At 39.2% G+C, this 13,763-nt stretch overlaps 1 protein-coding gene across 1 annotated transcript in view; it reads left to right on the forward strand.

Moving 5' to 3' along the window:
• Nucleotides 1–13,763, forward strand: part of ARFGEF3 (ARFGEF family member 3) — a 183,080-nt gene that overhangs the window by 82,574 nt on the left and 86,743 nt on the right. Inside the window, exons 7-9 of the mRNA XM_019648090.1 lie at nucleotides 3,223–3,265; nucleotides 5,462–5,540; nucleotides 13,136–13,240. Of these exons, the coding sequence (XP_019503635.1) occupies nucleotides 3,223–3,265; nucleotides 5,462–5,540; nucleotides 13,136–13,240 (227 nt within the window). The remainder of the gene's footprint in view (nucleotides 1–3,222; nucleotides 3,266–5,461; nucleotides 5,541–13,135; nucleotides 13,241–13,763) is intronic.

Raw genomic sequence — 13,763 nt, forward strand, 5'->3', positions numbered from 1 at the left:
AAGTCTGCAAGAAGTACTCTGAAATTAACACTTCATTAGTTATTGTTTAGAATATGGAATCTCAGTGGCAGTCTGAAATTTTTCAGAAATTGACTTGACAGGAATTAAGATTTCATGTTTAACTTCAAATATTTCTACTTTTTAAATTTCAATTATCTTATTTTTAGAAAGTCATGGAGTTAAGTGGAACCTTTGAAATTATCTGGTTAAATGCTTTTATTGCTCATAAAACAGATAAGGAAGATGAAGCCCAGAAAGATAAAATTGAAATCTAAAATTAATAAGATTATCAGTGAAAGAGCCAAAACTAAACCCCTGGTCTCCTAATTGACTCTCAGGCTAAGTTATTATTAATATGAGCTCTGGCAGCCAGTGTTGAAAATAAAAACAACACTAATCAGAAAACACAAATATCCATTTTTTTCTTTTGTGTTTGCCATCTCTAAAGCCCAACCTTCTATTAAAAAAGTAATTGTTTTAATTTGAGATATTTTTATTATATTAGCTTACTCTTTAGTAAAATTATTTCATTTATGCTAGCATTTTGAATATGGTGGTATAGCAATATTAGTTTAAAAGAAATTCAAATCTATAAATAGAAAACATGTTAAAAGAAAAAAGTATTTTTAATGGAAATCAACCTAAGATGGTCAAGAATCCTTAAATAAACCTACAGTCATATTCCATCTTTGCTAAATGACAATATGATGAGATACTATAATGGTAATGACATCTTAATGTTTTTAGATGAAACATTTAAATAAAACTTTGACGTTTCAAAGTGATTTCAATTATATTAGTCATTTAATCTTATTTTTTAAATTTTAAGTAGGAGAGTGTTAGGTTTCAAAAAAAAAAATGACTCAGCCTTTTAGCTCACGTTGCTCTTTTGTAAGCATGGTGACAAGGTATAGCTGTAGAAGTTTAGATAAAACCGAAGGGTCATCTGCCCCTGTCCTGTGTACTATGTGGCTAATCAGCCTTCTGGTGCTGTTCATCAGTGACAGCCTACCTGGACTCACCTCACCTTGGAGTATTAGTAATTTTCAAATTAGGTAGAAAATTAGCAGTTCCTGTTGTTTCCTTTCCGTTACTCATATGGTCCCTGGAGATATCTCCATGTCCCAGAAAAATGCAATTCTCAGTGTAATATTTGGAGCATTTGTGATGTCTACTAGAGAGAGACGTAAGTTTTGCCACCTATGAATGGTTATTTTAAAAAAGCTATTAAAGAGGAATGGCCCATAGGAATGGTGAGGTTCCCTCTAAGGAGGCTGTGTGTTCTCCCATGGGACACTTAGCATTACCTGGGGAAGACGTGCGTGGTGCGTAGCATGACCCATCACTGGGAAGACATTACAGGCTATCTGACAATTAGGAAGACATAAATACAATGGAAAGAAAATAAATCCAGAATGCCAAAAGCATTAGCATGAAATGTATCTTTAACCTAATGTGTATTCCCACTTCACCTATACTCCCAGTACAGATTATGCAATTTGATTTTGTATCCTTTGAAACCCGGAGTTACTATCAAGCTTTATTATGGAATTACTTACATGACAAAAACCATTGTTAAATTGTAATTTACTCATTTCAAAAAGAAAAAATGCTACATGTATGTATCGGGGGGTAGGTATGTGGTGGTGGTTCTCCTGTCCTTAAAAATGATTCAAATGTATTTCCTCCAGAAAATGTTATTCTGAATTTATATTTAGTCATGTGTCAAGCTGTAGACACTGGCAGCATTTCACAAAGAATGCTGCCATGGAAGCAGCTGAGCTTGCAAATTAATGAACGAAGAATGGTAGAAATAATGTGCCTATAGCAAGTTAAAAAAAAAACACCAAAAACAGTACCATGGGATGATTTATGAGGTATGATAAAAAAATACAGTGAATATTTAAATAAAAAAAAATTGATTACAGTGAAAGACATTGCCATTAATCCCCTCAAAATACTCCCCCTTGCTTCAAACACACTGATCCCATCCTTCTTGCCACTTTCTGAAGCAGTTCTGGAAGTCCTCTTTTGTGAGTGTCTTTAATTGCACTGTCATGGCTGCCTTGATGTCTTTAATCCATTCAAAACATTTACCTTTCATGGTCATTTTTACTTTGGGGAAGAGCCAGAACTTGTCTGGTGCCAGATATAAGTGAATAAGGTGGATGAGAACAGAACACACCATACTGTTTTTATTTGGCAGAAATTGCTGTACCAGAAGCGATGTGTGACACGGAGCATTATCATGATGGAGGATGAAACCGTTTGCCCATTTCATGTTAATGCACTGCTCATGATGCATGATTTATGGCCCTCTTTAAAACACACCTTCTCTCAACCATAGCTCCCACCCGACTGACTGCACTGAACAAATGGAAACTTGTCACACACTGTTACTAAGGGTCAATGAGCCGTTTCTCGTATTGGAGATCCCTGCCTTTCCGTTGGATGGCACTCAGGCAGCAGCACTCACCACATTTTTTTATCACATCTCATATACGTCTGGTAGTTGATTAACATGAAAATGCCCTCTTGTTCCCTCCCATGCTGAGAGGTAGGGAGACTGAAGAGCTTCCGTCCGATTTTCTGCTCAGTAGTCACTAAATTCTCCCTTCAGTGGGAAGTAAGTCTAACTATTAGAAAATACTTTTCCCTTTCCGTTCTTCTCTCAGCATTCTGACAGTTCTGGAGGCACCAAGCAACAGTCTGGAGTAGTGGGTCTGGTCAGACAGATAGAAGTTAATATGCTCCCCCATCAAATATGAAGCTGGTCATTTTTGGACCCGTATTTTGAAGTCCAAAAATGTGATCCTTCTGTGACTTAAGAGTATGTATTCTTAGATGCCAATCAGAATGTAGTCTGTGACCTGGGACAAACTGTTATCTGTGCAAAGGTTTAAATCACCTCTTCAGGTAGGTATTGCCCCCAAGTCATAGCTCAGCACCCTGGAATCATAAAGTACACCCTGAGGCTTAAACTCCTGGGAAGTTTGTGGACTCTTGAATGAATTATTTTTGGAACTGACAAGTTCAGTTCCAGATATCATAAATACCATGAGTAATGAAATGCTATCAAGACCTGGAGGGTGAGCTTGGGTGAGTTAGCTGAGCTCAGAACACTCAGAATGACATTTTGTTTCCAGAATTTTCCATTGTCTAAGAGTCAGAATTTATCTTGCCTGAATCTCCTAATTGTCCTGTGTATGTCTCTCTTACTAGATAATTGAAAACCCGGATGTCCCACAGGAATTCAGGAATCAAGGTATTGGATTTGGTTTTTGCTAGTTCAGTTTAAAAAGTGGGTATAAGAACGCCTCCTGTGTGCGTGGTGTTGGGGACGTAGAGATGAGTAGGTGCTCTCAGCGTAGTTCACCGCTTTCCTTGGGGCTTCTGTTCAGCTTTGCCTTACGTTGTATGATTTAGCCAGCTATTGTCTTTCTTCGGTTCCTACACTCTGTATGCCAGCCCACTGATTCCTGTTTCAACTGTGTGAGGGAAATTAACTCCTCACAGACCTTCCTGTTGGGGACTGTTTTTTTTTGTTACTTCCTTCTTCATGAAGTCAGGTTTATCAATTGCTAAAATGAGAATTGGATAGAAGGTTGCAGAAACCTGATTGATATAAAGTGCTATTGCACCCAAAGTACGTTTGTGAAGCAGCAGCTTTTTGATATGAAAAATGAGTCATCTCACAGGGAATCTTGCAGGACAGAAATCAAGGTAAGAAACTTTCATTCTGACCCACAGAAAATAAAACATAGAGACCCACATATAATTGACAAGCAGTTTGATTTAAAAAAAAAATGTTTGGTAGTATTGTTTTCTGAAAGAGGTATGGAAAATTCAAATTATCTGGTTAAAAATGGAAATGTAAGTTTTTCAGATTTTATTCAGTAATTTAAAAAATATTGCAAAAATCTGCTTTTCTTTGATATTTCTGCCAGTTAATAATACGGAAACGGGGATGGAGTAGAGAGACAATGAAAAAGAGGGAATGAAAGGGAGAGAATGAAGCAGCTAAATGGCCACATTAGGAGAAAAAGAGTAAATGAAAGAAATGACAGAGAAAGACTTTGAGTCATTTTCTAAAGCATTGCTTGAGTGTGATATTTTAGTCACATCTTACTACGTTCTTGGGCTATGGGCCAGAAAGCGCTGTAAGTTTCTTTTCTCCTTTTGAAGCTCCCAAAGATAAGTTCCAACATTTTCCACCTATCTTTTCTTGTCTTTTGGCAATTGCGGTTCCCATAAAATCTGCACTTTAACGTAGAATGATTTTATAAACCCAAAGGAGGTCAAAGTCCTCTTGGCCAAAGATACATCTTTAAAAATCATGTATTAGTAAAAAATGGTGGACTCATTTGAAATGTATCTAAAACTGAGTTTGAGGACTACTTATGGGTTTTATTTATTTGAAACTATGTTTTGTCATTGTACCTTACCATTTCTCAATTTTTTTCCTGCATTTAAGATCATAAATTCTGAGACTTAGCCATTTCTCTTTCCCCTGCCCTCTTCCAAGTTCACTTTTATTTTCTAACACTCTTTTCTTTACTTTTATTTATTTTACACTCTTCCCATTTTTTCTCCATCTTCCTTGACCTCATGGTCATTCATTCATTTATACATCATCAAATACTTAGCCACATTGCTAGATCTTTATAGGTTTTTATTATTTAAAAAAAAATAAATGCTTCCACTTGTTACTTCACTTGGTCCAAGAAGTTTATGAAATTGGTGTTATTTATCTCATTTTGCCAAAGGGAAAACAGAAGCTCACCCAAGCTTATGATATCAGCAAGCTGTGGACCAGTACTTGAACAGATTCCAAATTTCAGCCTTTTCTTAGTATACTCCAGGGCTTCTGTGGGAGTGTTGTTATTACTTTCTGGATACAAACATGTTTGGAGGGAAAATTATTTTTTTTTATATTTGTTGTTGCTCCAATATGTGCCCTAAGGATGCTGAACAAATAGTTAAAGGGAGTGAAGATGGTGACCAAGTTATTCTGCCCTATTTTTAGCGTCCTAGTTTGAACAGCCTACCTTTCTTCTATGCTGCCATATTTTATTTATTTGGGATACAACTCAAGTCTGCTCAGAAGACCCAGAAAATCAAGAGGCCAGAATAAAGAATACATGTGTGGTCTACTGGCCTAAATATTGAGAAAATCATTGTCAGTTGCGTTGTTTCTTAAACTAACCAAATTTCCTTTCTTTAAGTGTGAAACAATCTATTGTTTTCTTCCTGGACTATCTTTTGAGTGTTTTACTTTAGGAAGGAATTATTATATTTAATTCATTTCTGTGATCGTTGTGGTAGCCTAAAGAAGGCTCAGCATCTGACAATCATCTTTGCAGTCCCAAAGACATCGAAAATGGAGGATGGGAAGGACTGTTGAGGGAGCTGCCAGTGCCCCCTGCCCATGTCTAATGCCTGTAACCTCCTCTGTTTGAAGGGTTGACAGTAGAGGCCCTCTGTGATGACCTTGTCTCAGTGCTTACTGTTCTGTGTGAGAAGCTACAAGCCACCATCAAGTAAGTGCCTTCAGCACTGGTCCCTGAGTTGCCAGTACCTTTTAAAAAGTACCTTTTAACTATAGCATGACTTAAAATTGCAGAGTATAGGGACAATGGTTCCTTCTATTGGTATTCACCTGTCATTCTTGAGAAATACATTCATTGACCATGGCCAAGCCCACATTACCCAGTATCATTACTGAAGGATATAATTTTCTGATGGTAAACAATACCTTGCAAATAAGAGTTAGTCCCTCAAGCATGGAGCTGAATGGAAATAACGTTGGCTAAGAGCTAGTGGATGTGAGGGCCAGTCCTAACCCAGACATGTCCCAGCTGTGTGACTCTTAACTGAGTCTTCTCATAAACTGTTGAACCTTCCTCCTCTGTTAAATGGTAGAGTTGGACTGTGTGGTCTTTTTCTATTTTTCTAACATTCCCTGAGCCTCTGAGCTCAAATGTATATCATTAAAAAGAACACATAACTCTGACTTTTATATGTTAGTCATTTTTTGCATGCCAGTTTAATCAGAGATATTAGTTCATTTAGGTGATCTCACTGGTCCAACTCTCTCTATGCAGTAAGTTAATAAGATAACTTATGCATCTATCATAAAGCCAAATCATAAAAGGTCCAGACTTTCCAAGATGAGATGAAAAGCCTCTTCCAGCCACATATGTAGTTAGTTACAAAATTCTGCAACACAGTAAGATTCTGAAGCTCCCTTTGAATTATGAAAGACACCTTAAATTATTGTTTACTGGTAACTAGAATATTTGATAATTCAGAAAACTTTCACTTGTAAAATTTTATATGCTGTAATGAGCTAGGAGAAGTAGTCTAGTTGCAAATGTGAGTGAGGTCTCTCACGTTGCTGGGAATATTCCAGAAAGTTGTTTTTGTTGTTAGGTTTTGTTGTTGTTTTTTTTCTATAAACTCAGGATTGTTTTTAAGCTAAGCTGAGAATTACTCTTAAAAGTTTTTGCCAAGTGGTTTCTACATTAGTTTATCCATTGTTTCTCTAGGTCACCTACATATTTTGACCAAATTAAGCTCTATTCCCATCAGGCATTTAAAAACTGAAGAGACCTATTTAATATGTAGGTAGTATAAACCAAAAAGAAATAGCACTTAACTTCTTCCCCATCTCCCAACCTCAAGCTGCCCCCATCCCTAGGCCCTCGGTAGACCTCCAGTCTGGGCATTATTTTCCCTCAGGAGATGTGTCTAACAGCAGGTAGGTTATAAATGTCTCCTCCTTTACTCTGCTCAGGTCCCCACCTTTTCTGACCATGGAGAGTTGGAGCAGTAGGGCTAGGACTCCAATTATTATCCCAACTTCAGGGCTCTAACACCAACTACAGTGACCCCACCTATGGGGTCCCTGTGCGACCTGCTTTTCTTGAGCTAGTCCCAGGTTGTGCCTGTTGTGTATGATTATAATCACCATTCTTTACTCAGTGTCCTGGCTCGGATAAGGATATATTCACTCTACTCACTCATGACCAGGGTTTGGGTCTCCTCTAGTGCCAACTCCTCCCCACGCCTGCCCAGTTCCTCTCCGGCATAGCAGAGCCAGCTGTTATGTCAGAACTGGAATATGTTTCTCATTGGCTTGTTTTCTCCTAATATATTGGGTTGTCGGGAAAGTCATGTTGTATTTTTTCTGTTTTTCATTGCAAAAATGCATCATGACTTTTCCAACAGCCCAATATAATCATGTGTGCTGTCAATCACTCTTGTCTCACTGCATTATTTTTGTTGGATTCGTTGCGTAAAACCCCTGGTCTGCCCCTTGCAGGCTCTTGACTTTGGGCAAAGATCTCAACCACCCTAAGTTTATATATCCTATAAAATCACATCTTTTTTATGTAATAATGTTTCATATAATATTAGTAATAGAAAATATATTAAGGTTTTTGTAAGGATCAAATGAGAAAATTCCCTTAAAAGGCTGATGATGCCCAAAAGCCAAAGATCACCAGGAACACCTGAAGGTAACAGACGTGTTGTAGTGAAGGAGTCTGTACACTACATGGGGCATCCAGTAAAAGAATGGCAGGGGGGCTCCTTATAGGATTTGAACCTGATTAGGTGATGTGGGGTGGGTTAAAGAAGTGAGGGTCTGTCCAAGGATTGGGTGCTCTCAGCAAGTGGGGACAATCCCAGCATTGGGCATCTTAGTGTTTATCTAGCCAGTGGAGAAACAGATGGGAAATAAAGAGTTATCGGAGAAACAGCAGGAGACATTCACAGGGGAGGATGACATTGGGTCATTTTTGTGGTTGTACAGAATTAAAAAAAAAATCTCTGTTCAGGTGTAATTGTTGATTGGCTCTCATCTTGTTCTGTCACCATCGTGGAGGGCCCTTCTTTTGGTTTTAACCTTCTGTGAAATGGTTTATATTCACCAGTGGGACACCGTAGCTAGCTGATAGCTTAGGTAATTGGCAGCTGTCAAGGCTGCTGCTTCTCTACCCACCCCAGCCCCGCCCCCGCCATCCCCTCAGGTCTTAGCATTATTAAGGAATAAAACAAAGACCTGCCAAAACTTTGAAAAATGTAAAGGCTATGTTTACTATTTTTCAGGCAAGGGAAAACCAATAAGCTAAACAGTGTGTGTGTGTGTGTGTGTGTGTGTGTGTGTGTGTGTGTGTGTTTAGTTTACTAAGGGAAAACTCTAAAGTTTTTAAGTCCTAGAAAAGTTGGGGAGCTCATTGCAGTTATGCCATTAATAATGAAAAACTAGCCATCAGGATAAGTCAGAATGAGTCTATAGGTCTGTAAATGATAGGTTTAAAATGTACCATTGTTGATTGGTTGGGAGTCTTCAGCTAGGTTCAGCAACGGCTTGAAGCCCATGGTTCTCTAAAACCTGGATGGCTCTAACATCAGCCACAGGGACCCCCATCTGTAGAGTGATTATAGGATCTGGTGTACCTGGGACAGTCCTAGGTTATGCCTGTTGTAATTATTATAGACATTTGGTATTGATAGCTTCTAAGAAGTACTGGTAGAAAGTGGAATTTTTTAACTTCACAGAGCCTAGCATATATAATATAATATATAAAATTTGATATATATTAGCTCTAAAATGGTTTGTTTACTTTCAGAATTATCAGTGCTAATTCTAGTTTGTGATGCAGTTAGGAACATTGAGCTTCTTACATCAGAAATTTGACTGTAGATTGTTAGGAAAATACATTGCACAAACATTCATTGCAAATGTGCACATATACAGATTAGAAACGAAAGGTCATGGATTTCTATCAGTCACTAAAAAAGAAAATGAAAACGGTTTGAACCATTTGACTTGAGAATAGGCTTTAAATGGGGAAAATAACTCATGCAACATGTATGTTTTCCTAGTGTTTCTCATTGGACATTGGATCAAAGATACTTTCGGCAAATATACAGCCTAATAATTTTTATAGGATTCTCATCATCTTGCTTGGTTTTTCAGTGCAGTTCTACAATCGTAATTCTGCCTCTGGATACTGTTCACCTCGTTTGAATATGGCCTTTCCCATCATAATTCCATTATCCTAAGTGGGGGGTTCTATTGCAAAAGAGGCTGGGGGTGCAGCATGCTTAGTAGTTAAACAGGAGACCTTTAAGTCTATCTAGTCAGATAGTACCGTGCTCTTGGCTGCTCTCACTCTGGTGGTTCTGTTAATTCTCCTTGTTATGTTTTCACACCTTTTACAATTTCTTCTGATTTTACTACCTTAACTCCTTTTGTTTCTGTTAGCTAAACTTGACACCTCTCCTACCTTCTAAATATCTTCTTCCTCTGAAATCATACCATGGCCAGTACCTTCCCTCAACAACCGTTTCCAAAATCAATGCTCAAATACCTCATAGGGCTTTAGCTCTGTAGGGATGTGTGTTCACACTATGTTTAGTCTCTCAGGAGGATCCAGAAAATGCATTCAGGTACCCAGAATAACTAAGATGCCCCGAAGATGTGGTATTAATTGACCTCTGTGTTAGGCAACTTGAGCTACATGATGCTGTTTAAACCCAAGAATTTTTGGAAGGATAATTGGGCTTAGAGAGATATTTTTATTCCTTCTCTACCTGTTGGTCTCCCACGGCCCTCTCCCTACTTCCCGTGCCTCTCAGCACAGAATGTCAGAGAGGAAGCTACACCAAAGCATCTTGGAATCAATGAGGCAAAGCTAAGTGTTTTTATTGTGTATTCTGATTCCATTCCACTGATGACACAATTACTTAACCCCCTGCCTCCTTTTCCTAACTAAATTCCAGCTATTTCTAAGGGAAGCAAAGTCAAAATGGCTCAAGATAAAACAGAATTCTAAGAGCTCCACAGATCCCGAATGTGCTGCCCGATTGCCTGCACAGTTGCCTTGCTCGGACCAGTGGCTGCTTCGTCCTCACGGTGCACTGGTCCACTCATGAGAGTGGTTCTCCATGGATCATGTGCCTGAGAAGAAATTCAGAGATGAGCAGCAAATGAGCAGATACTTAACCTGCCAGCCATGAAATGCTCAAACAAAAGACCAGGCAAAGTGACTCACAAAGTACACAGGTGCTTCCCTAGTGTGTTTTGAAAGAGTTGACTGCCTTCTAGGCCCCTTTCTGCCTTGTGCATCCCACATATTGGTCTGTCTACACTCAGACAAATATGAAACACACACTGTGCACATGCATGTGTATCTAGTGAGGGGCATGTGTGGAAGGCACTTACATTTCAAACAGCCCCTCTAATGACATGACTCATGTAAGGCCGTGAGCATCCGTTTTTTTTTTCAGACTGCTGCAACCCACAGAAAAGCTGCCACGATCGGTCTCCAAGGAGACTCCTGGGCCAGTTACCTTGGCAATGCGTTCTCCCTTCGTTGAGTCTGATGCCTTGGGGTTGCCGTGGCACGCTTTGTAGATACTCATAGGACCTTGACTGTTCATATCTTTTCTATGGGTTTATTTCCAGAAACTGAGAATTTTTACTGTCTATAGTTATTTTAGTTTTGTGATGCTAGGTTGACAGTTTAAGAGATAAAAAGGTGTTTTAGAATTGGGGCACTTAATAATTATTTTTCTTAATGAATCAAGTGATTGGTCAGAAAGATTAGCCTGGGGTTATAGTAAAGGCAGTCCTTTCAGAGCTGATTTTTCAAAATGTGGCTTATAATGGATGTTGTGGCCCTTCTATTTTGCCCTCTCCAGTCTGTTCATTTCTACAACATCCAGAATGACCAGTCTGAAATATAAATCGGCTCATGTGGCTCTTGTACTTGCAGAATCAAGTCTAGACATCTTAGCACAGCCTACAAGACCTTCCTAATCTGGCCCCTGCCCACCTCTCCAGCCCCATCTCCTGCTAATGACACCCCTCTACTCTGTGCTCCCACCACAAACCGTCCCCCCATCCCATGCTCTGCACACACCCCCTCCTAAAAGCCTCCATTCGAGGCTCCTACTTGAACTTTCGGTCTCTACTAAGATATCGTTTCCTTTGGAAATTCTTTCTGGATCTTTCTGAGGAAGGTTAGATGCCGCTGCTATCTGCTCTCATAGAATCTTGTGTTAAATTATTCATTTATAGCACTTCCTACACAGTGTTTTATGTACTTGCTTATACCTCTCTAGTCCCAAGAGAATAAAGAATATGCTGATTGCAGTCAGGGACTGTGTTTTGTTTTAAAAGCATAGGGAAGCCTGTGGGTGTTAGAGCATAGAAATGCCAAGTCTTTACCTGGCCCAAGAGTGGCTAATTACGTCTTGCCTTTCTTACTCTTCCTCCAGCCATCAACTTTCTCTTGGCAAAATAATTTTTGCCAGGACTCTGCCTTTACCCATCCTTCCTTCCACCCTCAGAGGACGTTGTAGAGCACATTCAAACAGAAGTGGAATTTCCTTTTTCAAAACAATGGTATTGTTTTAGTCATTGTACAGTGTGCTCTGTGGACAAGGGAGATCATTGTAGGGTATGAGTCAGCAAACTTTTTCTATAAAGGGCCACACCTGATTCTGTCCACTGTTCATTTTGTTTGTTTGTTTTACAAACCTTTAAAAATGTAAATGTCTTTATTAGTTCACAGGCCATGAGTAGGGTTTTGCCCTCAGGCTGTAGCTTGCCAGCCGGTTTTAGATCTTGATGTCAATTTTAGAGTCATATCACCACGGTATTTAATAGCACTTAAATGAGGGCCCCCAGCCCTCTATCTGATGATCCTTTGTCTTACAACTACACCGCCTTCCTCAGTTTGGCAGTTGTGTGGATTTAACCGTCTGGACTTTGGGATGGCCGGGTATTAACTTTTCTTCCTTCCTGTCTCCTTAAGTTTCCAGGCTGCCTGTTACTGGCCTGGCCTCTCCCTTTCACCCCCTTCTCCTGGGAGCTATTTGAACTGTTAAGGGCCCTAAGCTTCCTTTGGGCATTTAGTTACTTTAGGAGAAAAAAGACACAACCAAAAATTATATTTAAAAGCAAGTTTCTCCTTTACCTGAGCATTTCCATTCCATATAGGATTTCTGAATGAATTCTCTTAAAAGTATTTATTACATATTTGTCATAAATGTGTCCTTGAACATTAAATTCTTCCGTACGCCCATTTGTACTTGACACCACCTGGATTTTAATACTTTCTGGTGGGCGAGGCAGAAACCTGGCTATAAGAATGTGTACCCCATAAAGTTGTCTGTGTTTTTAATATGGCTCTGTTGATTAACCCCATAATAATAAGTCTGAAAAAAATAATTTGTCCACTGAAAAACCATGTTGCCTTCAAAAATCAGAAAAGTCAAATGCAAGTTAGTGAAGCATTGACCATTTAAAAGATAATGTGGCAACTGGTGTTTTGGAAGGTTTAGACAATTGAACATATTAAGAATTAACATCTCTGGGATAAACTGTGGAATTTAGTTAGTAATAACATATCAATATTAACATATCAATATTAGTACAGCAAATGTGCTATACTAATGTAAGAGCAGGATAAACCATGTGCAGGAGTGGATAAAATATAGTACCTTTCTTCCATTCTCAATTTTTCTGTAAATCTAAAATTGTTCTGAAAACTCAAGTTCATTAAAAAAAAAAAAAAGTCACCCTAACTATATTAGTTTGCTTGGGCTGTTGTAACAAAGTACCACAAACAGAGTAGCTTAGAAAACAGAAATTAATCGTCTCACAGCTCTGGAGGCTGGAAGTCTAAGATCAAGTTATCAGTGGACTTGGTCCCTTCTCAGGACAGAGGGAAGGATGTATTCCAGCCTCTCTTCTAGGACTGTAGATGACCACCTTCTTCCTGTGTCTTTTCACTCTGTGTATCACTGTCCAAATTTCCCCATTTTACAAGGATACCAGTCCTATCTAATTGGAACCCACCCTCTTGACCCCACTTTAACTCTAGTCCCTGTGTAAAAACCCTGTTTTCAATAAGGTCACATTGTGAGGTACCACAGGTTAGGAATTTGGTGGGGGCGGGGGGCGCACAATTCAACCCAGTACACTAACTACCCGCCCCCAAAATGAACACCTCTGTAATGCCTAATGTTTTTCCAAGTGTTTTCTGCACATCAGCTGTGTAATCGTGCCTGTATTTTGTATGCGTTTGTGTACTTCTGTGTACTTGTTCTTCTGCAGTGACAATCAGCAGCTGCAGCTTCTGTACCTGGAGTGCATTCTGTCTGTGCTCAGCAGTTCCTCGTCCTCCATGCATCTGCACAGAGGCTTCACCGACCTCATCTGGTGAGTGCTCACCTTCATGCTCCCGGCACCCATCCCTCCTTCTAGCTGAGTCCTGGGGTCCCTTCCCACAGCATCCATGACCTACCAGTGGTTTCATCTGTGTGCAAAGGTTTTAGAGGGTGAGAAAGGTGAAGGGATTAGGAAGTACAAATTGGTAGTCACAAAATAGTCACAGGAATGGGAAATACAGTACGGGGAATAGAGTCAATAATATTGTAAGAATTATGTGTAGGGTCAGGTGGGTACTAGAGTTATCAGGGGGATCACTTCATAAATTATAGAAATGCCTAACCACTGTGCTGTACACCTGAAACTAATATCAAATAATATTGAATGTCAACTCTAATAGATATACCAGGGGGTGCCAAAAAAATGTATACACATGACATGTATTCATCTTTTGTTATCAGTATATATTGAATATTACAATTTTAATACAGTTTTTTCCTTTCTTAAAATGTGTATACATTATGTTGGCACCCTCTGTGTGTGTGTGTGTGTGTGTGTGTGTGTGTGTGTGTGT

Source organism: Hipposideros armiger, unplaced genomic scaffold (assembly GCF_001890085.2).
Source record: "Hipposideros armiger isolate ML-2016 unplaced genomic scaffold, ASM189008v1 scaffold_120, whole genome shotgun sequence".
NCBI lineage: Eukaryota > Metazoa > Chordata > Mammalia > Chiroptera > Hipposideridae > Hipposideros > Hipposideros armiger.